General features: G+C 32.4%; 2 protein-coding genes across 2 annotated transcripts; both read right to left on the bottom strand.

Moving 5' to 3' along the window:
* Nucleotides 1–366: 366 nt before the first annotated feature.
* On the bottom strand, nt 367–1,768 carry LOC114170298 (uncharacterized). Its single transcript, XM_028055780.2, has 4 exons — nt 1,156–1,768; nt 1,019–1,038; nt 630–821; nt 367–531 (listed from the first exon to the last, which is right to left on the bottom strand). Exons 1-4 carry the CDS (start codon nt 1,766–1,768, stop codon nt 367–369), a joined length of 990 nt encoding a protein of 329 aa, XP_027911581.2.
* A 37-nt stretch (nt 1,769–1,805) lies between these two features.
* On the bottom strand, nt 1,806–2,804 carry LOC114170297 (putative protein FAR1-RELATED SEQUENCE 10). The gene has a single exon (XM_028055778.2). The coding sequence runs from the start codon at nt 2,802–2,804 to the stop codon at nt 1,806–1,808; it is 999 nt and encodes a 332-aa protein (XP_027911579.2).
* Nucleotides 2,805–23,298: the final 20,494 nt, after the last annotated feature.

Genomic DNA, 23,298 nt, shown 5'->3' with positions numbered 1-23,298 from the left:
CGAGTGAGTAACTTTATTTACGTTATCATTAGAAAACTTTATTATATTTTGACATCATGTTATGAGGGTTGCAGGGTGTACTGAGACGAGTTGTAGCCATTTTACAGAGGATGGTTGATTGTAGGGAAGTCAGTGAGGGCACGATCGCGTGGAATAGCACTCAAGAGGCCTTGCAAGATACTCATGAGGCATTTGAAGAATGTGTCGAGACGAACGGAGAAGACTGAAATGTTCGACATTGAAGTTTATTTTATTACACTAAGTTATTTATGGTATTAGACTATGTTATTTGTGGACTTTATTTTATTAGACAATGTTATTCATGGTATTAGTCACAATGCAGGTTTACATAACAAATATAATATATCAGTCACAATGTAGGTCTACATAACTACAATTAACACCAATCAATTCCACGAATTTTTGCATCCTACTAACATAAAAGGGTGACCATGCTCTAGCCTCACGATAACAATAATGAGACCAAATCATGTCTACCATTGGTATAGGACAACCATCATATAGTTTAACCTAAAAATTATTAAGTGTAATAAACATAACCATATGTTACTATTAGCTAGAGAAAATGTAATAAATGTGAGGTGTAAACATGAAATAATCGACCATACCTGCACAAAATGTGAACCGTTAACATGTCCTATACTGATCATTCGATGTTGCCTTATATCAACGGATGGTGTAGAACGTAGTGGAAGTATTGTCATATTTTGAACCAATGACAAACACATTAATATGACATTGTATTTATTAGCAATAAGATATCCCATGTCAGGTATAGTCATCCATTTGTCCATGTTACCCTGAATATAATAAGATGTCAATGTTATAAAAATTATTAATAAAAATAAGATGTCAATTTCAATTCAAAGTTAAGTAAAAGAGAATACCCTAGAAGTTGAATCTACTAGCAAGGACTTCCTTAGTTCTTCGACTCGGTATTGACTCAATTCTTTAAATAAATCATGTTGGATAAGTGGCCAAGAGTCTTCACCCATACCCAATAAAGCAGCAATACATCTGCATCCACAATGTCCATCAACAATGACATCAACGACATCAAGAATATAAGGGTGACAAATGACATAAATTGATTTATCATAAGTATTCATTTTTGTTGCATAGATTCATAAGTACCCTTTGCCCTTGCCTTTGCCTTAGATTGAGAATCTTTCTTTCCCAAATGACTATCATGGAAGGCATCCACATGCTCAAAATATGAGGGGTCACGCTTAGTAGATCTTTCAAATCTATAAGCTCGAGTCTTTTGTGCACCCTTAGTTTTAACTTTATGCATCGGTGTAATCATTGATGTTTGTTCTGGACAAACAATTTCTCTCAACTTGTGCTTGATTGTGACTTTTCCTGTAATGTCAACTTCTTTGTATCGATTAGTCAAGAGATTAATTTCTTGTTGAATGCCCAACTCTAGTATTGATTCAGCTGATAAAATATCAGAGAAACTCAATCTACTCCACATAATATGTATTTCACCTAGAGGTATCACACCAACGTCATATCTAGCTAATACACATGCACAAGGTAAACCATATGTTTGCCTCAACATACAACCACAAAGTTCACTATCAAATCCAATGTTTTTAACCCGATCAACCTCATTAGCAATGAGTACCAAAGCAACTCTTGATACAACACCCACTAGTTTCTTGTACGTGATAATATTGAAATCATGAGTCTTGACATGTAGGCTTCTTTCAAATGACGCCCTGATTTCGTTATGTTGCAACATCATAACATTGTGTATTGCATCCCAACATGAACACAAGTCACCCATACTGAATGTGGAAACGACAAAGAAGATGATAAGATTCAAGGAACACAATGCTTATGAAATTCATTAAAGCAAGGTCTCTATCAGTTACAATGACTTTAGGGAAACCATCACATGTGATAAACAACTCTTTTAGCCTTTGGAGACCCCAAATGAAGTTATTATGTCGTTCACTTGATAAAAACACAAAGGCAGCAGAGAAAGTCAGGCCTGTCAATGTGATACCAACTATCTCAAGAAGAGGCAGCCTATATCTGTTGGTTTTATAGGTGCTATCCATCAACAAAACAATATTAAATGCATTCAACAATTTAATTGCATTAGGATGTGTCCAAAAAAGCTCACTGACCTCTTCAGAATCCTCCACACATCTACTCCAATGAATGTATTTATCACGTTCTAATAACATCATCAACTGTTGTAATTTAGTTATGCACCCTCTTAAAGATCGCTTATAAGTATATCTCGCATTATACAACTGTTTTATTGTTGTGACAATATCTTCATTATTTTCCTTAAGGGTAAGCAGAATGTTTGCAGGCTTAACTTGACTCTTAGTCATGCCGATAAGCAATGATTGTTCATCTGACTTTAATCTACCAGCATAGGGGTGACCAACTAAAGTTCTAGACAGATCATGATTATGATACCCAAATATCACTTTCAATACCCAACCATCTCCATTAGATATTGGTTTACCTCTCAATTTAAAAGGACACTCACATTTCCTTGTCCCGATTATACTAGGTTGAAGGTCAGATTTATATTTTCTATACTTCCCACCTCTTTCACATCCTAGCAACACATATGTCTTTCTATCAGGTTGACCATTAGCTGTATCAGATTTTATAATAACAATAACAAAACCAAGTTGAAAAGCAACACCTCGTACCCACTCAATTAAATCATCACGTGTAGAAAAAACTTCTTGAGTAGTAAAATTTACAGTGTAATCGCCACCGATCTTAGGAATAAAGATTGAAGAATCTTCCATATTTAAGTTATGGTTCACTCCTTGAAAGTTAGTCAATTCTTTAAAATAAACACTTCCATCTCTAAATTAACCAATTATAACACCCTAAAAAAAATAATAACACATAAGCTAAGACCGTGCAAAATACAAATACAATTAATTAAAAATGGTATCATCGGTTTTCAGAAGCCGGTAACACCGATTTTTAGAAACCGGTAACACCAATTTTCAGAAGCCGGTTCTTTCTCACGCTTTCAAAAAGTTGCTTGTTACGGCTTTCACAAACCGGCTTTTACGGGTTTCATAAGTCGGTATATCCTAACGGCTTTTACAATACATAGTTTCCGGGTTTCTAAAGCCGATTTTCATTTAGTAAACTTTCACACTTATACTACAGAAAGAAAAAACATGTTTTAATCAAATGAAAATGTTAACAAAACTTTTCAAATGGAATGAATCTTACCTGAATGAAGTTGAATAATGTGGAGGAAGAGAAAAACTGAAAGATAGCAAGATTCTTGATGGGAAGAACGAAAGAGAAGGAAAATTCTTCAGAAACAGCTCCAACATTAAAAAAGAGCAACCATTCGTCGAGTGGTGGTTCACTGAGAGTATGAGTGAGGGAAAAATTATTTTGGGGGTGCATATTTAAAAAAGATGAAGTTGTTGAAAAGTAAATAAAGTTGGTAAGCAGTAAGTAAGCGGTAATTACTGCTTAACTATTCATATAATAATTTTTATTTATTTGTTTTAGGAACATTATGGTCTTTGCACAAAAATTGGGGGTGTAGAAAAGGAAAGTTGGGAGTGCAGGAAGAAAACCCCTTTGAATTATGCAGACCGGACTTTAGTGGTCAGTGGACTCAAAATGTTAGTTTGTTTCATATTTTCCTTAACAGGCCTGTGGATCGGTTCTTTTAGCCTGTAACGCTCTATTATTCTTGGAACTTCTATATCAAATAACCTAATGTTATTCAACTTTTTTAGTGTTGTGAGACCTTAACTAAACTAATTGAATAATTTTATTTTATAAAATAAAAATATGCTTTACTAAAAGAAATATACTTAAATTAGATTCAATCACTAAATATAATTTCTAAAATTGAACCTAAAAATATTTTTAATAGAAAAAATTTACTTATATTTAAATAAATATTTGTTTGGAATGTAGGAAATAACAAAAAAGGAAATAAAGGAACATAACTAGAATGGAAAGTGAGATAGATTAAAAAGAAATGAGATAAATTTTTTTAATTCATATTATTGATGTGATATAATAAAAAACAATTGTAGATAATATAATAATTGAGTATGAATTAAAATTGAAAACTGAATTTAAAATAATTTGATAAAAAGTAATGTTTAAAAATATAAATAAATTTATAGACTAATTATAATTTTTTATTTATAATAATGACTATTTTAATAACCAGTATTTTTTTATCTTGTAAATTGGTATCTGAATTGATCATTATAGTGTCTAATAATTTTTTATTACTAAAATTGATTATTAATGAGACGTTTTTTTATAGTGTATTTAGAGAAAAAAAAAGGTACATAAACGTTGTAGAACTATATTTAATATTTTATTTAATGCACACCAATAAAACATTAAAAAATTATTAAATATTTATACTTTTTTGTTGCTAAAACTTAAAATATAATTAGAGATAAAAAGTTTAAATTAACAAAAAATCTAACCATGTTAAACATATAAAAAATTGAAAAAGAAAACAACATTCTTTGACTTCACTGAGTTTCTTTCTTTGACTTCTTGATAACATTTTCCAACATTCTTCTTAACTTAACAAAATCCTTCATATAAAAGAAGCATACAATATTTTAATATATGAAATTATCAATTATAAAGACATAAAATTAGCAATATAAAAATTTTGATTACCTAAACTTTCAAGTCAAACACTATATTTAAATTTGTATATCCAAAATCATTTTTAGTAAAGACTTTAAAAATTACAAAATACTTATTTTGTATGAGATAGATATTGCTTAAAAATTTCAAAGAGTATTTTTGTATTTATAAAATTTGTCATATAAATATATCGTATTTTAATTAATGAAGTTAACTATTTCAGTTTTCAACGTAAAAACAATGAAATTATATATCATTAATTATATTTTACCTGGTGGCCTAAGATACCTGTTAGCATTCTCCATGTAAATCTATACAGGTATTTATGGAAAAATTGCTTATATCGTTTGATTTGATTATGTTTTAAATATTCTATTACTTTTAATTAATTAGAATATAGGTATATCTGTTTTTTCGAAAATCCTTGTAGTTATATGAAGAAAGATAGATGTGGGATTTTTTTTTTCCATTTTTATTTACATTGTTATTTTCATTTTTTATCTGGTTTCTTCTTTTGCTGGTTTGTTATTTGTTTGCACAAATTCGTAGTTCGGAACGAGAGCACCCAGAGCTTCTTCTGATCCAGTCAAGTTAATTTCGTTAATTCTCTTAATTCTAATATTTCTTTAACTTCTCATATGTTCCAATATTCATGAGTTCGTTCATTTTATACACAAAAATTGCTTAGTCAATAAGCAAATTTGATATGTATGATTTTCAAGTAGTTACCTGGTAATTTCCCAGGAACTCAAAGTCAAAGGTTATGAAAAGCCGGTTTTTGATCGTCCCATTTAATATTACAAGTCATTTTTCCTTTTAACCCAAAATGTACTTTCGGCCTTCCATAAAAGATAATTAGCAACCCGTTTTTAATTGTCCATTTCAATATATACGTGTTGTTTCATTTTGTGAAGTTCAAGAAAAAGATAAGGCATGATCGAAAGTTCTTGGAATTTTCGTGGTTCTAAGAACATCATATCCGTTGACTTAGGCATAATTCCAAATTTGTAAAGTATTATATAGCCAACACGCATGTACGGTAATGTCATGATATAAAGAGTTATAGTGAAAAGTTACATGGCTAGACACTTTGTTGTTGTTGTTAATGGTGGTGATGGAAATGAAGTTGAAGAAGGTTTGGTGCTTCACTCTTCACCCATATTTTTGTTTCTTGTGATTATTGCCTCTCTTTCTATTATTTCAATAATCATATTTGCCTGTATAAACAAAAACAAAAGTACCAAGCGTAACCGTGGCAGTACTGGTTGTGGAGGTGGCGGTTGCGGTGACGGAGGTGGTGGATGTGGTGGATGCGGTGGTTGTGGCGGTTAAATGATAAGAACAATAAATTTAAGAATGTTCCTTTTTACTTTGGTGATGTACAACTTTCTTTTTACTGTAGTTTACTTTAAATTTTCTGTTCTTATGTAAAAATAACATTATTAATTAAGATGTAAAAGAAGTTTTTGTGTTTGAAAAATAATACTTTTCCTTCTTAGTAATTTTCTAGAAATTTATTGTATCTTTGTTTCAAACCTTTTGTCTCATGGACTTTGTACCGTTGTTTTAGATTTGAATTTGATGTATACAGTGTATTTGTTTATGACAGTCTTTTTTATATTTCTCATAAACCTTCAATTTGGAGGATATAATAATTGTTTCAGTATTTTTTTTCTCATTTTTTTTAATCTGTTAAAGACTAATTAATCATCTCAATAATTGCTTTTAGTCTTACCAGATTTTGCCCAAGAAAAAAAATCAATCATCACATTTCTCTTCTATATGGATCATTCTTCCATAAATGTAATCCACTCTGATTGATTTTAGAGTTAAAAAGAATCAATGAAATTTTCTCTTATCAGTATGACCACTTTTTAACATAACCATCTTATTTTATTTATCGTTAAGAATCAAACTTCATCTAATCCTTGCGACTTCTTTAGCTAACTAAGCAAAGACTTCTTCCACCAATTCTTTAGCTAATATAATCAAAGGCTTCTAAAATATTTTATTTATTAAAAGAATTGTCATTTGATTTAGACGTTAAGGAGATAATGTAATTATTATTATTTTTTTTATTTCCAACTCATCGATTTTCTGTTTTCAATATTATCCAACTTGCTGATTAACTCCTTTTGGAGAGGCAAGCAGGAGTTTACATGAAGAGATGATTAGAAAAAAAAATCAAGTAAATAAGTGAGTTGAATTGAAGATGAGAAGACAGAAATAACATCCAAAAATTTATAATGCAATATTTTTCATTCACAGTATATTAGAGTATCATTATTTATTACTTATATAAATATTTTGTTAAAATAACAACAATACTTGTTCATACATGTTATGCACTTATAGCTTTTACCATAGTAAAAAATGAGAATATTGTTGAAATTCTAGATGTTCTAATCGTTAGAAATCCAATGTCCAATTTTAGTAGACTTTCCAACAGTTTTTATGATAACTACGGATGACAAAAATATCCGTATTCGTAGGTATTCGCAGATAAAATTTGCACGGATAATTAGTATCCGTAAATATTTACTATCATGGATAATAGATATTTTAATACCCATTTATAAATAGGTCGGGTGTGAGTATCATACTACCTGTAAGTGTATCTGTTACCCGCAAAATATACAAATTAAAATTAAATTTATATTTTATTAAGTTAAATTTAATTAAAATTAAAATTTAATTTATGTTTTATTAGGTTACATCTAATTAAAAATTAAAATTAAAATTATATTTAATTTGATTTAGATTATATTTTATATTTTTTTATAATTTTATTTAAATTCTATTTAAAAAAATTTATAAAAATATTTTTTTTTAATATTCGCAGATACGCGGGTACCTACATATTTTAAAAGAATCCACATGTATTTTTTAAATGGATACTCGTAAATAAATAGACAGATAACAGATAATTTTTTATTTTACTTTTGTAGGCCCAGTAATGAATAGGTATTATCCGTACGCAACCGACCAGTTGTAATCCCCGATAATAAGAAGCATTCTTAAACCTTCTAAATGTCTTATGTGTTTGAATGTGATTAATATTATTTAAACATTCTAATGTATGCTATTGGGACAATGGAAGGAAACATTAAATTTTATAAAGTTTACATTATGGGTCAAAACAAACGGTCTAATAAATAGACGGACAATCTAATGGATCTCCTCTAATGAATCTTATGTTTACTTAATGTGATACTAAGTAGCAAATTTGTAATACTTTCTAGTTAAAACTAAGTGTCTGAAGTAATCATATCAACGGATAAATCATCTTTTCTTCAATCAATTTTGTAAAACAATGATCACATTTCTCTTTTTAAAAAATAAATGAACTTATGCAATTATATTTAATTATAAATTATTATTTGTAATTGTTTCAAGTTGTTAGGATATGGGGGTCTAAAGCTTTGGTTTCTTTTCCATTCAAGTATAGATATATTAGTGTTTTTCTAATTATTGTTGAACTATCTAGGTAGACCAAATTTATCAACAAATTAAAATCCGTTCATAATCTAATATTTTCTCGTAGGATTGGAAAGTTATATTCTTATTGTCTTTTAATATTATCTATGCATTACTTAACATTGTTTATTAATAACAAGTTAACTATAATTTGACAACAATTAAATTATTGAGAATATTGCATTTACGTCTCGAAAAAGTTTCACGAAATATAGTCATATTTTATGAAACCTCAATTAATGAATATTGATTTGATTTGATTTATATTTATTTCTTTATATATCTATTTTGCAGAGAAGCTTGTTTTATTTATTTCGTTTTTGCATTTTCCCAAGGCATTAGTCTCAATCTCATTTAATTTATCTGAATTTTATACCCAAATATCCTCTTGGCGTGTATTAATTTTGAATTGAGAAAACGAAAATTGGTAAAAGAATAACAATTTAAGAATATCTTCAGTTAGAATATTTAAATAAAACACTTATTTTGAATTTTAAAAATATAGCTTTCTTAAAATTACATCGTACTAACTCTTTTCACTTTCAAGAAATTTATACTCGTATTTTAAGACTTGCATAGAATTCAATTAAACAATTTCCATTGTATATATCTTAAGTTGATAAATGCACCCATTTAATTTATTTTCTGTATTATTCCTTCTTTAACTTATTTAAATTTATTTACAGTATTTCATGTAATTAAATCTCTATAATACCATTAGATGCATTAATTCTTTGCATTTAATTTATTTACGATATTGCATGTATATCTAAATCTCTATAATACCTTAGATACATTAATTCTAAAATGTTCAAGGGAAAAGTCAGAGCATTGTAGTTTTGAATGTTTCAGATTTCTTTGTTTAATTACATTTTGATCAATAAAAAAATTTACAAGATATTTCCTTATATTTGTATTAGTCAACATTAATAGACAAATGGATAAAAAAGGGTTGAAACTTCAAATAGATAGTGAACCTTCAATGTCTCATAAAATAGATGGTAATAGCGTGTATTCCTATTCTAAAAACTGTAAAAGAGACTAAACTTTTTTTACGAATAAATAAACTGTAAATTAGACTAATCACTAACATAAAAATAATCATTACGTCATCTAATTTACGTTTGATAATGATGAAGTTCGTGTAAAAAAAAATTAGTGAAATTTTTGTATATAATTAAAAGCGATTTATATTCTTATATAAATAATCTGTTTACATGGGATAAAAAGAAGTCTAACATATTTTATTTTATGTACCAGATTAGGATTCTCCTTTTCATTTTTCACTGCGTGATAACAGCAAAAACACTTTAACGAGTTAGGGTTTGATTTTCGAAGACAAAATGGTAGTGATTTGGAGATCCAATTTTGTGTCATAGTTGGCTTTGCTTCACTGTTAAGGTTTGCAAATATTTGCATTAACCGTGACTATTTATTGGGAAATTTAGTCATAACTTTGTATCAATATCTCTTTTGTTTTATTTGTCGTGTTTGTTTGTAAGAATGTATTGTAGTGGTAAAAATAAACTTGTGCTTTTTTGTTTATATATTTTCATGAGATTTAAAAGAAAAATCAAACCTCAGTTCTCATCTTGGTAAATTTTTACTACCAATAAAAAATCTACAATGAAATGGATATTTTTAAATTGTTTCAATTTAGGGTGTTGCATATCAAAGGATGAATTTTTGATAAAGTTGAAGAAGAGTTACAGAATAGAGAAGTCAAACTTAGTACAAGGTTGGACCACTTGGGGAGAAGATTGAGTTCACACTAGTGTAAAAAGTCCCATCAACATTGATTTACGACGTTTATCATGCTAACATAGTGAAACCAAAACACGGTGGAAGTTTTAAAAATCACTACGGTTTGACCTAGATCTGTTGTGGAATGGAAAAATCATGACAGTTTGGTGACTTAACCGTCATGATATAGTTGATGAGGTTTAAAAATGTTTTTCATTTTTACTTTCCCATACATGCACAATTCTTCTCTCGTCTTCCTACCGTCGAAGCCCATTGTACCACCACCCTGTCTTCATTGTAAGCCCACAAACAATTCGTCACTTTTGTTTCTTCTCTCTTAGAAAATTCTTCTACCACTGTTCTTCCTCGTTCTTCTGCCCTCGTCAGCTCATTTTTTCATTCTCTTCGAACCAACAAAATCGCCACCTCTCTCGCCATTCTCTCCAAACCAAGAAAGGCATCCTCACTGTCTATGCTTCAACCTAGTGCCACTGTAGTATTCCAGGCGCGCCATGTTGATGCTTTGACTCAACCATTTTACATTAATCATGTTAATGTTAAACTGTTGGTTGCAACTATGATTATCCAAAACTCTCCTTAATTGTCAAGTATTACATGAAGGCAAGTTGGCACAATAAGCTGACCATTCACATTTTTGTTGAGCCCAATGCATCTAACTCTTACTCTTTCTTTATCATTTTTATGAAATTTCTAATTTCTTAGAATGTACAACATAACTTCTAATAGCCTCTATAAATTAAATCTTATCTATGAAAGTTGTTCCTATTTCCCATTTGTAATCAGACATAAATTTAGGCATAAAACATGTCTCAAATGGACCACAACGACTTATCTCATCCCCTGTTGTGTCACTATTGTTGTCTTCACAAGTAACTAAGTCTTCTGATTGCCAATCATTACAAGACAACCCTTTATCCTTTTTGTTCAGTACGATGTTTTCATTGTCTTCCTCAATTTGTGAAATAACCCCAGGAATGTGCGATGGGGATGGCTCATAGGTCATGCATTGCATGTTGGTGCTACATTTGTGTGTTGGGTTGTCTGCTTCCAGTTTCTTAGTATGCTAGTTGTAACATCCCTAAGGAATATTACTTTAAAAATATCACAAACAATTAAATAAATGAGACTAAAATACGACAATATAAAAATTTTCCTCATTTATATACGCAGATTCCCAAAACGCGGGAAATAAAAGTCGTACTATCAAAACATTGTAACCGTTCACAATTCAAAAACATTACAACTCATAAAAGCCAAAACGGCTAATGTCCAAAACATAAATACATCAGAAAGTTTAAATCTTCAAAAATCCCAAATCATCCCTCTCTCTGGTCTCAAGCGTCTCCCGGCTCACCTGTCAAGTCATCTGCTCCCGGATAACGAATCATCCGATCATCGCCATGCACACACAGATAGGGTGAGTTATGCATATTAAACAAATTAAATATGATACCCATCCCAATAAAAATTTACAGATACATGTTAAGTATAAGTTATTCACCACAATCTTAGATTCCTTCCTGAGTCCCATGCATGAAACTAGGTCCTGGGACTTTCACTGTGCTTCCACGAAACTATCCCTTTCGTGGTCCAACCCTACGAGCCAATCCTGCTCATAGTCCAACCCTACAGACTCCTCGCTTGTAGTAACACATCCAAGCTTACACAACTTGGACCCTAGCACGCACGCAATCACCATACTATGGACTCCTCGCCCGATAGTAGCCGATGGGAACATCACAGTTCCTTGTCCATCGTGCGCACAATGCATGCAATCACCATACTAAGGACTCCTCGCCCAATAGTAGCCGACGGGAACTCATATAGTTCCATGCCCATCATGCGTTCCACCACTCAAGCACGTCCCAGACCTCTATTAGACTTAGTCCATCAACCCAAGCATAAAAGAAGTGAACTTAGTCCTTCGAGTTAACTAATCAAGCAAAAGAAGATAATTGTACAACCACACAAACCGCCTAGTACCGCTTAGACACCGCTAGGCGGATACTGGCAGAAAACTGCCCGGCGGTCACACTCCCACCGCCAGGTGCTGCGGCCCAGATTGGACCCGAAATTCTCCGTCACCGCCTGGCGGACACCACCCTACCGCCAGGCGCCTAGTGCTAACAGTGGCCACTGCCACTTGTTATTCACTCTACCGCCAGGCGGTTCACCTCGCGCCGCCGGGCGCTATACCAGTAGCGCAATGCTACTGGTTTTTGGCACTTTTTACAAGTCTTAATAGACCCACATTTACATAATATTTCCATCACTCATTCATTCATAACTTTACAAGACATAAAATCAAACCAGAATGTAATATGTACAATTAGATAAACCTGAATCTCAATCCTCTCATCTCGATATGTCTCGCATAATTCAGTACAAGAACATGCCCTATGGTGTAACTAGTAGGCTCATCACTCACCACAATACAAAGTACAGTTTGCAGTACTCTTCTCTAATTGCACTTACATCTAAGTCATACCACAATTAAATCCTTAGTCCTCCTATGTTAGTATGTTCACTTAATTCATGAAAAGAGATTTACTGACTTTTAACCCAAATCTTCCATAAATCCCCCCCGTGACTCTCCATAACACATTTTTCAGCAACATCACCAAACGCTCTCCCCTCTGATGCGTCGCCTGGCGGTCACCCGAGTGCCGCCAGGCGGTTCATACCAGTTTCGCACACTGCCACATTTTCCAGCCTTCACAGTGTTCACCACTAACCCAAATTCCTTTTGCATTAATTCTAACATATCTCCACCTCCACACAACAATCAACATTCATATCTTAATCACATTAATGTCTATTTTCAATCAACAAAACTCACCATCGCGATCAACCATGTTTTCCAATTCTAATTCCTCATGAACCCTAAATTCCCAATTCCATTATAACTCATGTATTAATCCACCAATTATAAATTTTACAATCAACAATCCATCAAATCAGTTATATTCAAATCTCAAGATTCTCCCCGAACCTCGCACACCACAAAAATACCAAGAATCAGAAGAAACTGGGTAACCCAATTCGTGTTGCCTGGCGGGCTACCCTTAACCGCCAGGCGGTGCATATCAAAATCCAGAAAACAAGCGCTGGTGGAATGAGCAGCCTGGCGGTCCTTCAACCCCGCCAGGCGGTTTCTGGAATTTTTCCAGAAAACGCAGAAAAGAACAGTGAATCATCAATTTACACATTCCATTTAGTCTAGAAAAAAAACACGAATGACATATACATATATATACAAGCAAAACAACTCCCCTAACCTGGATTAAAGCTTTCCCCGATATTCTTCTACTTCTTTCCTTGAACTCCAATTGATCTCCCTTGCCTTCTCTCAATTCAGCCCCCACTGATCCACCCACACTCTTAGTTCCTCACTGAATTTCGCACTCTCTGTCTACCTCACAATACCCTCTGCAGAAAACTTTCTTTTCCTTCACAATTAGGCTCTTTAGTGGTGTTTTAATGGTGAGTTAAAACCTTAAACGAAAACTGCATTAAGAGGGGGAAATGACCTTTCAAGCTCACTAATTGGCTTGCTTTCCAGCTACCCCTAACTGATACTTCTGCTAGGCTTTTCCTTAACCCTTGAACTTCAAATCAAAACCAAAAATGACAAAAATGAAGTTTCCTTTGGGTCTCCCAAGGTTTGAACCCACACCCATGCACATGCCAACTCAATGCCTAACTAATGCAACCAATTCATTTTTCATACTACCCAATACAATTCAATAATCATGAAAACCCCCAACACGTTTTAATATACACAAAAATAATACAAATTTAATAACACACAAAAATAACATACATAGGACTCGAACTCAAGTCCTCTTACACAATCGAAGTACTCTCAACCACATGAGCTAGTACTTTTCCACGTTATACACTCCGCATTTATTACTTTAAAGGTTCTCCTTACTCACATTTATCCAATAATTACTTAATTAATTATTTAATCTTACTCTTTCTTTATCATTTTTATGAAATTTCTAATTTCTTAGAATGTACAACATAACTTCTAATAGCCTCTATAAATTAAATCTTATCTATGAAAGTTGTTCCTATTTCCCATTTGTAATCAGACATAAATTTAGGCATAAAACATGTCTCAAATGGACCACAACGACTTATCTCATCCCCTGTTGTGTCACTATTGTTGTCTTCACAAGTAACTAAGTCTTCTGATTGTCAATCATTACAAGACAACCCTTTATCCTTTTTGTTCAGTACGATGTTTTCATTGTCTTAATCAATTTGTGAAATAACCCCAGGAATGTGCGATGGGGATGACTCATAGGTCATGCATTGCATGTTGGTGCTACATTTGTGTGTTGGGTTGTCTGCTTCCAGTTTCTTAGTATGTTAGTTATCATTTTCAATCAATTAATTATATCAGTCTCAACTTCAATTTGTTATTTTCATTTATGTATTTAGGTTCCTGTTTTTGTATCCACTATCAGATGCTCTAATAGTTTCTATGTATGTTTATGAATGAAAACTTTACCTTTTCCAAAATGATACATGCATTACCTCAATTTGATGAATCCCAAAGGAGAGAAAAATGAGTCAATTTAGTAAAAATGGTTATGTAAAGCATTGGATATTAAAAAATGGAATTAAGCACATGTTGGAGCTAATTAATACAACTACATGGATCTAAAAATCTAAAGCATGTGCATATGTGATATGTATGCATGCTTGTGTGGTTTTGCTTGTATGTGTATGTGTATATTGTAAGACCCGAGAAAATTAACTAAAAAAATAAATATTTATTTTATAAATGCGAGGGCGGGAGTTCCTAAGTTTTTAATGGGGAGAGAAAAGATAAGGAATAATACTAGCTTAATTGGTTAAGAGTACTTGGTGTTGTTGAGAGGACTTGGGTTTGAGTCCTATGTGTGATGTTAAGGTGTTAATTTAATTGTCTTATTATTTTAGTAATATGTTGGACCATGGGGAGTCATAATATAATTCTAGATAAGTATGAATTATCATGAAACATGAATTGATTGAATGGTTGTGCATTGGATTGGTAATTATGGGATTGTGTGTTCGAACCTTAACTTATGCGAAATAAGGTTCCGTTTTGATAAAATTATTTTTGGCATGGATGGGAATGGTAAAAAACCCTTGGGGCCAACAAGAGGGCTGGAAAACCACCTAGTAATGGCCCTTGAATGGCCATTAATCTCATCTTTAAGTAATTTTTGTTTTTTTAATTAAATTTAATTAAATTGAGTAGTATTTAGGAGAGAGAGAGAGAGAGAGAAATTGAGAGAGGTACACACTGTAGAACTTTGTGAACTGTGAGAACATAAATTTTAAGTGTCCATTCGTGCAATAAAGAGAGTGAGAGTGAGAACTGAATTGTGGGTGAGCAAAGAAAGGTTTGTGGATCAAAAAGCCAACTCAAGCAAATTCAATTGGAGCAAGGAGTACCAGGTTATGGAAGCTCCTTTATGTGATATAATTGTTTTATGATGTTTGCATAGTATAATGCGTGCCTGTGGTGCCTCGATATGATCAAAACCTTCTTTGTTTTCACATTTCTTGAATTTTTCCAAAAACTGCTTGGTGGCATTGAAGGTTCGCTAGACGATGCATGAATTATGTGTTGTTTTTTTGGGTTGGTGATGAACCGCCTAGTGGTAGGGTTGAAACCGCTAGGCGATGCGAACTGGACTTTCCCAGTTCTGTAGTTGTGGTTGATTTCCGTGCATATTTTCGAGTTTTGAGGAGTTATTTAATCTCTTTATACGTGTGCCTTATAAATTGCATGAGTAGATAACGTATTTAGATGCTTTAGAGGTGTGGAATAACTATCTTTTCATGAAAATGATGTTTTTCGGATTTTTCGGGCAACAGGGACCATCGGGCGGTATTTTACTACCGCTAGGCGCCAAGTCTCTGGTCTTCTTTCGCTGGGTGGAAAGATCTAGTCGCTGTGCGACTACGATTTTTCTAGTCTGTGTAGTTTTCGTAAAATTGCATTTCCTGGTTCGTTTACCTTTCGATTTAGGTGAAATTTTGACAAGTGATCCATAACATGTTGTTATTTACTTTGAACAATAGAGATTTGAATTAGATGTATGTAGCTAGAGATATATTTTACTCATGATTGTTGGTTTGAATTCCCTAAGAGTATGATTACTAATATATATATATATATATATATGTATATATGTATATATATATATATGTATATATGTATATATGTATATATGTATATACATATATGTGTGTGTGTGTGTGTGTGTGTAGGTGGGTGTGTGTGTGTGTGATTGATGAGTATATTTTTGGTAGTACTTGTTGAGCCATATTGAATATATAAATCTATATATGTTAGCCCGAATGTATGATGTTATAAGTGTGTGAAAAAGACCACTATTGATGATATCACTATGATCGAGTGTTGCATGATCATGATGGGTTTTGGGAAAGTATGAGAACATGATAATCATGTTTTAAATGTAATGGGATTGTAGGGGCGTGCATAATAAGTATATAGCTTTGATTGTGACTTATGTGGTGTATGAGTTGTGTAATTGTGCAATTGTGACTTAATCTTAATTTGACATAAGGAATTGGTAAAAAGGTAGGGTTCCTATAGTTATTGATTGAGGTAGGACTTATGTTTTGTATGAATAAATGAGTTATGTGTCTGCTGGCTTATCATTTCATAATTTCATAGGAGCATAGTTTAATCTTGGGTTCAAATTGAATGTTGGTATTGATTTAAGATGTGAGCATATATGAATTTATAAAAGGATGGAGGTGCGCTTATACTTCAATGATATATATGAAGTATATGAATGCGTATTTTGGTTTCTGGATGTTTGAGAATTGAATTGTTGGATGCTAGGAACTGAATTAGAGTACCTAAAACCAGTAGTGTCACATTATTGGTGTAGCGCCTGGCGGTGTAGAGTGAACCGCCAAGCGATAACAAGAAATAGGGAAGCTCTGTTTGTCGTGGTACCCAACGGTGTTGTGGAACCGTCAAGCGGTCTGCACTTCCCTTTCGCTTAACGACGCTTAAGTTTCGCTTGGCGGCGCTTAAGTTTCGCTCAACGAAATGCAAGTGGCAAGGTGCATTTATGATGTGTTTTGTAGAGCTTGTTGTGTTGGGCCTGGTTTGGGATATGCTTGATCGTATCATGAGCGGGTAGGTTCGTGATAGGCGTTGGAACGCGTGATTAATATGAGCGGGAAGGTTCATATTAATAATACTCTCGTGTGAGGATACGAGTGGGGAGGTTCATATGTTCTGTGCTCACACTTGAAAGTTGCTGCGAGCGGAGAGGTTCGTAGCTGGATGAATCACGTGTGTAAGACTACAAATGAGGAGGTTCGTAGAATTGGACTACGAGCGGGGAGGTTTGTAGAGTTGGACCATGAGCAAACAGGTACGTGGAAGCATTGGAATCCCTAAGACAAGCTGGAGTGTGTATCTTGTATAGGGAAGTGTGCTTTTCTTAATTTCTTTTTGATGTGTTGAGATGTGGACTTGGACCAGGAGATGTTTGACATGGTCATGAGAGGGTAGGTTCATGATTGGTGGTGAACGCGTGATTAATATGAGTGGGAGGTTCATGTTAATGATGCTCCCATGTAAGGATATGAGCAGGGAGGTTCGCATGTTCCGTGCTCACACTTGAGGGTTGTTGTAAGCAGGGAGGTTCGTAGCTGGATGGATCACGCGTGTTGGACTGCAGGCGAGGAGGTCCGTAGAGTTGGACTACAAGTGGGGAGGTTTGTAGAGGTTTGACCATGAGCGGACAGGTTCATGGAAGCATGATATATCTTGGGTCCATGGTAAAGTAATTGTATGGGTAAATGGAGTAGTAGTTTCATTTATATAATGAGACGATGATCTGAAATCCTTGGGTATCGAGTGTTAAGATTAAGCAATTTAGATGAAATAAAATAGTTTAAGGTGAATCTTTATTTTATTAATTGTATATTTGTATTGTTATGAGCTCACCTTTTTTTTTGTGTTTGGCGATGATCGTGTGACTTGTCACACGAGAGCATATGATGTTTCAGGTGATGTTGGGGATGCATAGAGATGGAGAGAAGGCTATCTTGGTAGTTTTATCATGAACTATTTATAGTTATTCGATTTACCTTCAGTTGGTTTTTGGAACTTGTAAAAAAATACATAGTTATGTTCATTTGAATTTAAGCATGTCGAACAAATTTTAAAGATTCCCGCATTTTAGGAAGAGTATTTTATGACTATTGAATTTTATTTATATATTATTTATTTTATTAAAGTAATTTCCAGTTAGGACGTTACATATATTGGTATCTTGTATGCAAAAGCCTTTTCGGGATTCTCAATGGATCTTAGCTCATCAATTCAACTCGAGGATGTTGGCTTCATCAAATTAGGGGGAGATTGTTAGCACAAGCAACCTTGGTGCAAGGATTTGATAAAGCAAAGTGCATGAGATCACATTAGGTTGAAGAAGATTGATGAAGATCCATTTGATGATCATGTTTCTATTGTATTAAATCTGGAAATAAAGTGAAGAATATGAAGTTTACATGTTGTACTATATTGGTAGGCTATATGACATAGGTTGGATTTCTTTTTAGTCTTACTATATCCTTTTCAATCTATTAAAAATGGGTTTTAATAGGTTAAAAGGCTTGCTGCATATTGTCTTTGGTATGAATATATTCAATTAGTTGAATTGCATCTAAATCAACTTATTTCATTTAAGTCAAGTGAAATCAACAAATTGTACGAACAAATAAACCTATGGATTTCACTTAAGACCAAACTATATAAACTGGTTGTCAAAGAGTTGAGGCACGATTTTTTGAGTTATTGAGTGCGAAAAGCAGTCATTCATCCCTAGAAAACTCTTTCTCCTTTTGAATCACACAGTTGCAAGTGATAAATTGAAGATCTTGATTGATCTTGCAGGCATTTTGGCTTGGTTGGAGCTTGAAGAACTTGAGTTTGGTTGGCTAGGGAGAGCCACCATTAAGTTTTGTAGTTCTTGTGCCTCTGGTTGTGTTGCTGGTGTGATTCCAAGCTTGTGAATGTATTTCTTACAGTGGCGTGGTTGAGATTTTTGTGTGATTCAAAAATCTTGGTGTTTCTATTGTTCAAAAGTGTAAACTTAAGTAAACTGAAATCAACAGATTGAATAAATAAATGAACCTGTTGAATATGCTAACCAACAATCTATAAAATTTGGTTTTTCAGAGAGAGCTAAAATAGTTGTTATTTTGAGCGTGAAATCACTCTGAACTTTTAGGAAATTTTCTCTATATAGACTACAAAATTTTGTTGTTGTTCGTGAAGCAATCTGTGATTTCTGTGAGAATTGTTTGCTTGGTATAGAGACTTGGAGAAAGAGGTTTGGTTGGCTAGGGAGAGCCATCATCCAGGTTTGAAAGTTTTTGGGTGTTGCTTGGTGGTTTTCCAAGTCTGCAAGTGGGAATCTTGATGTGCCTTTTTGAGACTCTTGTGGGATTCAAAAATCTTGGTGGATTGTGTAAATATTTTGAAAAAGTACAAGCCAGACTCAAGTTGCCTTGACCAATTGGATGTAGCTCAGTTTTGAGTGAACTAGTATAAAAATCCATGTGCACGTATTTGAATCTCTCTCTCTTTGCTTGACATTAGATAAAAAGTTTCATAAAATCTGTTTTTAATAATCTTTGTATGGTTCTTGTGTGATTTGAGGTAAGCTGAAGTTGTTGTTCTGTTTGTATTGCTATCTAGAATTAATCTTAATGAGTTGCTAAAACTACTTCTAAGTTTATCATCAAATTCATTTTTCTGCATCATTTCCCAATATTTCAATCAATTATTTCTGTGTTTCAATATATTGAAATATACTGATCTGTCTGGTTGACTCTCTATTTAATGAAATCTACATGTTAACTCTGTTTTCAATCCATTGAAAATGCATGTTTTAGTAGTAATTGCACACTAAATTCTTGGTCATTTTTTATTCAATTAAAAGTGTTTTTCAAGTCTAAAAGGAACCGAAGTTTCAAAAAGGCCAATTCAATTGCCTCTTCTTAGCTAATTAGTTCTTTCATTACTTATATATAATAAGTAGGGCAGGGAATCATTAGGAGGGCTAAGAATCTCAACTTGATGAACAAGAACAATGAGTTGTAGAGTAACCTCAACAAAACTCTATCGAAGTTAGAGGAATAATAAACATTGGCGAAGGAAGTTCTAGTCCAGTAAGGAAGTGGCATCTCTAAAGCATCAACTTAGTAAGCTTTCTCCCACCATGATCTCTCCCATTGATTACCTTTTTAGATAAAACTTCTATATTAACACCCTTACAACTAGATGAAATTTAATAGTTTTTATAGCCACCATAATTAATTGGTATGTTAACAAAGTCCTCATAAACCAAGGAAGCTTGATAATGTGCTTTATTCGTCAACATTTTTGAAAATTGGTGTCCCCAACACACTCATGAAATCATATCCACTACTTGAGTTAGACAAAGAAAGAATACACACCAAAAGCTATGTTGATTTATTAACAACCTCCAATACTAGTAAGGCACAACAAACTCTCATGGCTCAATACCCTTATTGGATGCCAAAAACTAGACTACCATGGAGTGGTTGTATCCATCCCAAACATGGCAATGATGTTGCCTTATCATCACCATCAAAGTAAATCCTCAAGGCACCATGTTAGGACAACATCACTCAAACTCATTCAAAGAAGGGGTTGACCTCGACCCAGATGCTGAATTTTAAGATAGTCATCTCACATTTGATGGTCAATACAAGTTTGTAACTTGGATATCACACAAGCTAGTGTCGAATATCAAATTGCTTGCTCAATGAACATATCTAATGAATTTTGGCACAGAAAGTTTATCTCTTAGCATGAAGCGTTGCATATATGTCAGGAATTAACACATTTAATGTCTTATAAGCTGAAATCCTGCGTTAGGCCAAGCCAATGGTCCAGAGGAAAAGAAAACATGAAGAGAGAGGTTTAACCGTCATTAATGAAGTCAACTAATTACTAAAAGTTGACTTCATAAGGGAAATTACATACACCAGGTGACTTGCAAATATGGTTAGATTAAAAATCAAATGAAAAGTGAAGGATATGTATCAATTACTTACCTAGATTCAAATAAGCCATGCCCTAAAAATACTTATATTAGTTAAGAGTAAACTCAATTATTAGTTGCTCAATTTCCTCTACTCATGGATAAAGTGTATAAGGAGCTCATGAGTAAGACCATGGAAGTATGAGTAAACACGACGGAAATATGTGATGGTTGTTAAAAAGGCTCAAGGCCATCCTCATAATCTAGAAAAAAGTTTTTTCCCAATGTTAGGCCATATAATAAGAGCCAAAATATGGAAAAGTGAGCTTTTACCGTTAGAGGAGAAAAATTCGTTGCTTTACTATAATCATTAAATTCGTTGCTTTTTCGGTGTTTGAACTTAAAAGAAGTCCAACACCTTAATGAAAGTTTGCGGCACTTTCAAGATTTCTTCCGAGCTAGTAAAAATGGCATAATCCTTCCTCAAACTCTTACAAGTGTTAGAAAAATTCATATGGAATGATAAGTACAGGAAAATAAAATAAAAAATTGATATTGCTTCCTTGTCGATATAGTGTTACAAAGGTACACTAAATTTGTAGAAAAATAGTAAGAAGGAAAAGTATTATTTTTCAAACACAAACTTCTTTTATATACTACTCATGACACTTAACCGCCGCCACATCCAGCGCCACATCCAACACCACATCCAGCAGCGCGATGTTCAGTATTCTTGGTACTTTTGTTGTCGTCTCCACATGCAAATATGATGATTGAAATGATAGAAAGAGAAGCAATAATCATAAGAAACAAAATATAGGTGCAGAGTGAAGCATCAAACCTTCTTCACCTTCATTTCCATTAACAACAACAAACTCTCTAGCCATCTTATCTTTTCACTATAAATCTCTATGTAATGACATTATCTCACATGCGTGTTGGCTATATTTATAAATTTGGAATTACAGCATCTTTGACAAGTCAACCAATAAGAACTTTAGATCATATACGTACCTTATATTTTTCTTCAAGTTCACATTCTCAGAAACAACACGTATATAACACGCTTTTATTGAAATGGACAGTGTTCATTATCGTTGATGGAAAGCCAAAAGGTATAGCTTTTAATTGCCTTTGATTTTGAGTGTTCATTAGAAAATTACTAGCTAACTACTTCAAAATCATATATACCAAATTTGGTTATTGACTAAATTTTAAGTGTATAAAATGAACAAATTTATGAATATTAGAAGGGTTAAATATGTTTTTGGTCTTTTAATTTTCGGTGAAAATTGGAATTAGTCTTTCTTTAAAACTTGGGACCAATTTAGTTTCTTATCTTTAGAAATGCATGAATTTTAGTCCTTTAATGAAATTTTGTTAAGTTTATTTGACATTTCAAGCATATTTCATGACAACATTTGAGTTGTTTGCATCGTTTGATACATTCTCCCTTCAATGTTAACTCAAAAACTATTCTAAAATGTCCTTGAAGTGTTAAATAAACTGAACAAAATTTGGTTAAAATGACTAAATTCATGCATTTCTAAAATTAAAGGACTAAATTGAGTCAAAGTTTCATAAAAAAATTCTAAATTTTACTAAAATTAAGAGATCAAGAACATATTTAATCTATTAAAAAATGTGAGAAGATAAAGAAAGATACATGCTAGGAGAATTAACAAAATTAAATTGAGTGAATCAGAAGAAGCTCTCGATGCTTTTAGTCCGAACGAAGAATTTGTGCAGACAAATAAGAAACGAAGAAAAGAAGAAACCACACAAAATATAAATGAAAACATAAAAATATTTAACCGGTAAAATACATGCGCTATGAATATATGGTCACTATTTTTTGATAATGGAAAATAATAAAATTATTATTATAAAGTAAAATTAAATAATTTTTTACAATTTTATTGTAAGTAATGTCTTTTCTTTTTTAGATAATTATTTATTATAATTGTTATTTCAGTTTTAAAAAAAGTTAAATTTCAGAAGAAAATGTTAAATTAAAATTTAAATGGTTAAATTAAAAAAAAAGTCACTAAAAGATAAAATTGATACAATAATTATTTTGATTTAACAAAAAATATTTAAATGATTCATTGAAAATAGTATACCAAAAGAGAGAATTTCCTTTATAAAGTGTAGATATAGATAACTAATTATTTATTATTTTTTATATAATTAATTGTTATTAATATTTACGTTTTTATTATAAAAAATAATTAAAATACAAATATTAAAATGACATATTCAATCAAATAAAATAATTTAAATTTTGTTTTTAAATATAATTTTTATTTGTTAAGATTTTATAATACTTGTT

The sequence above is a fragment of the Vigna unguiculata genome, chromosome 11 (assembly GCF_037176805.1).
Source record: "Vigna unguiculata cultivar grain cowpea cultivar isolate G323 ecotype 2 chromosome 11, ASM3717680v1, whole genome shotgun sequence".
Taxonomy (NCBI): Eukaryota; Viridiplantae; Streptophyta; class Magnoliopsida; order Fabales; family Fabaceae; genus Vigna; species Vigna unguiculata.
Note: the sequence above shows the minus strand (reverse complement) of the source record. Positions and strands in the feature narration are given on the sequence as shown.

What these genes read in the sequence shown, in the direction of transcription:
- LOC114170298 (XM_028055780.2), bottom strand. Translation starts at nt 1,768, where the DNA reads ATGTTGCAACATAACGAAATCAGGGCGTCATTTGAAAGAAGCCTACAT. An exon ending in ATGTATTGCTGCTTTATTGG is followed by an intron (nt 822 to 1,018) that starts GTATGGGTGAAG and finishes TATTATATTCAG; the next exon opens with GGTAACATGGACAAATGGAT. An exon ending in ACGGTTCACATTTTGTGCAG is followed by an intron (nt 532 to 629) that starts GTATGGTCGATT and finishes AATAATTTTTAG; the next exon opens with GTTAAACTATATGATGGTTG.
- LOC114170297 (XM_028055778.2), bottom strand. Translation starts at nt 2,804, where the DNA reads ATGGAAGATTCTTCAATCTTTATTCCTAAGATCGGTGGCGATTACACT.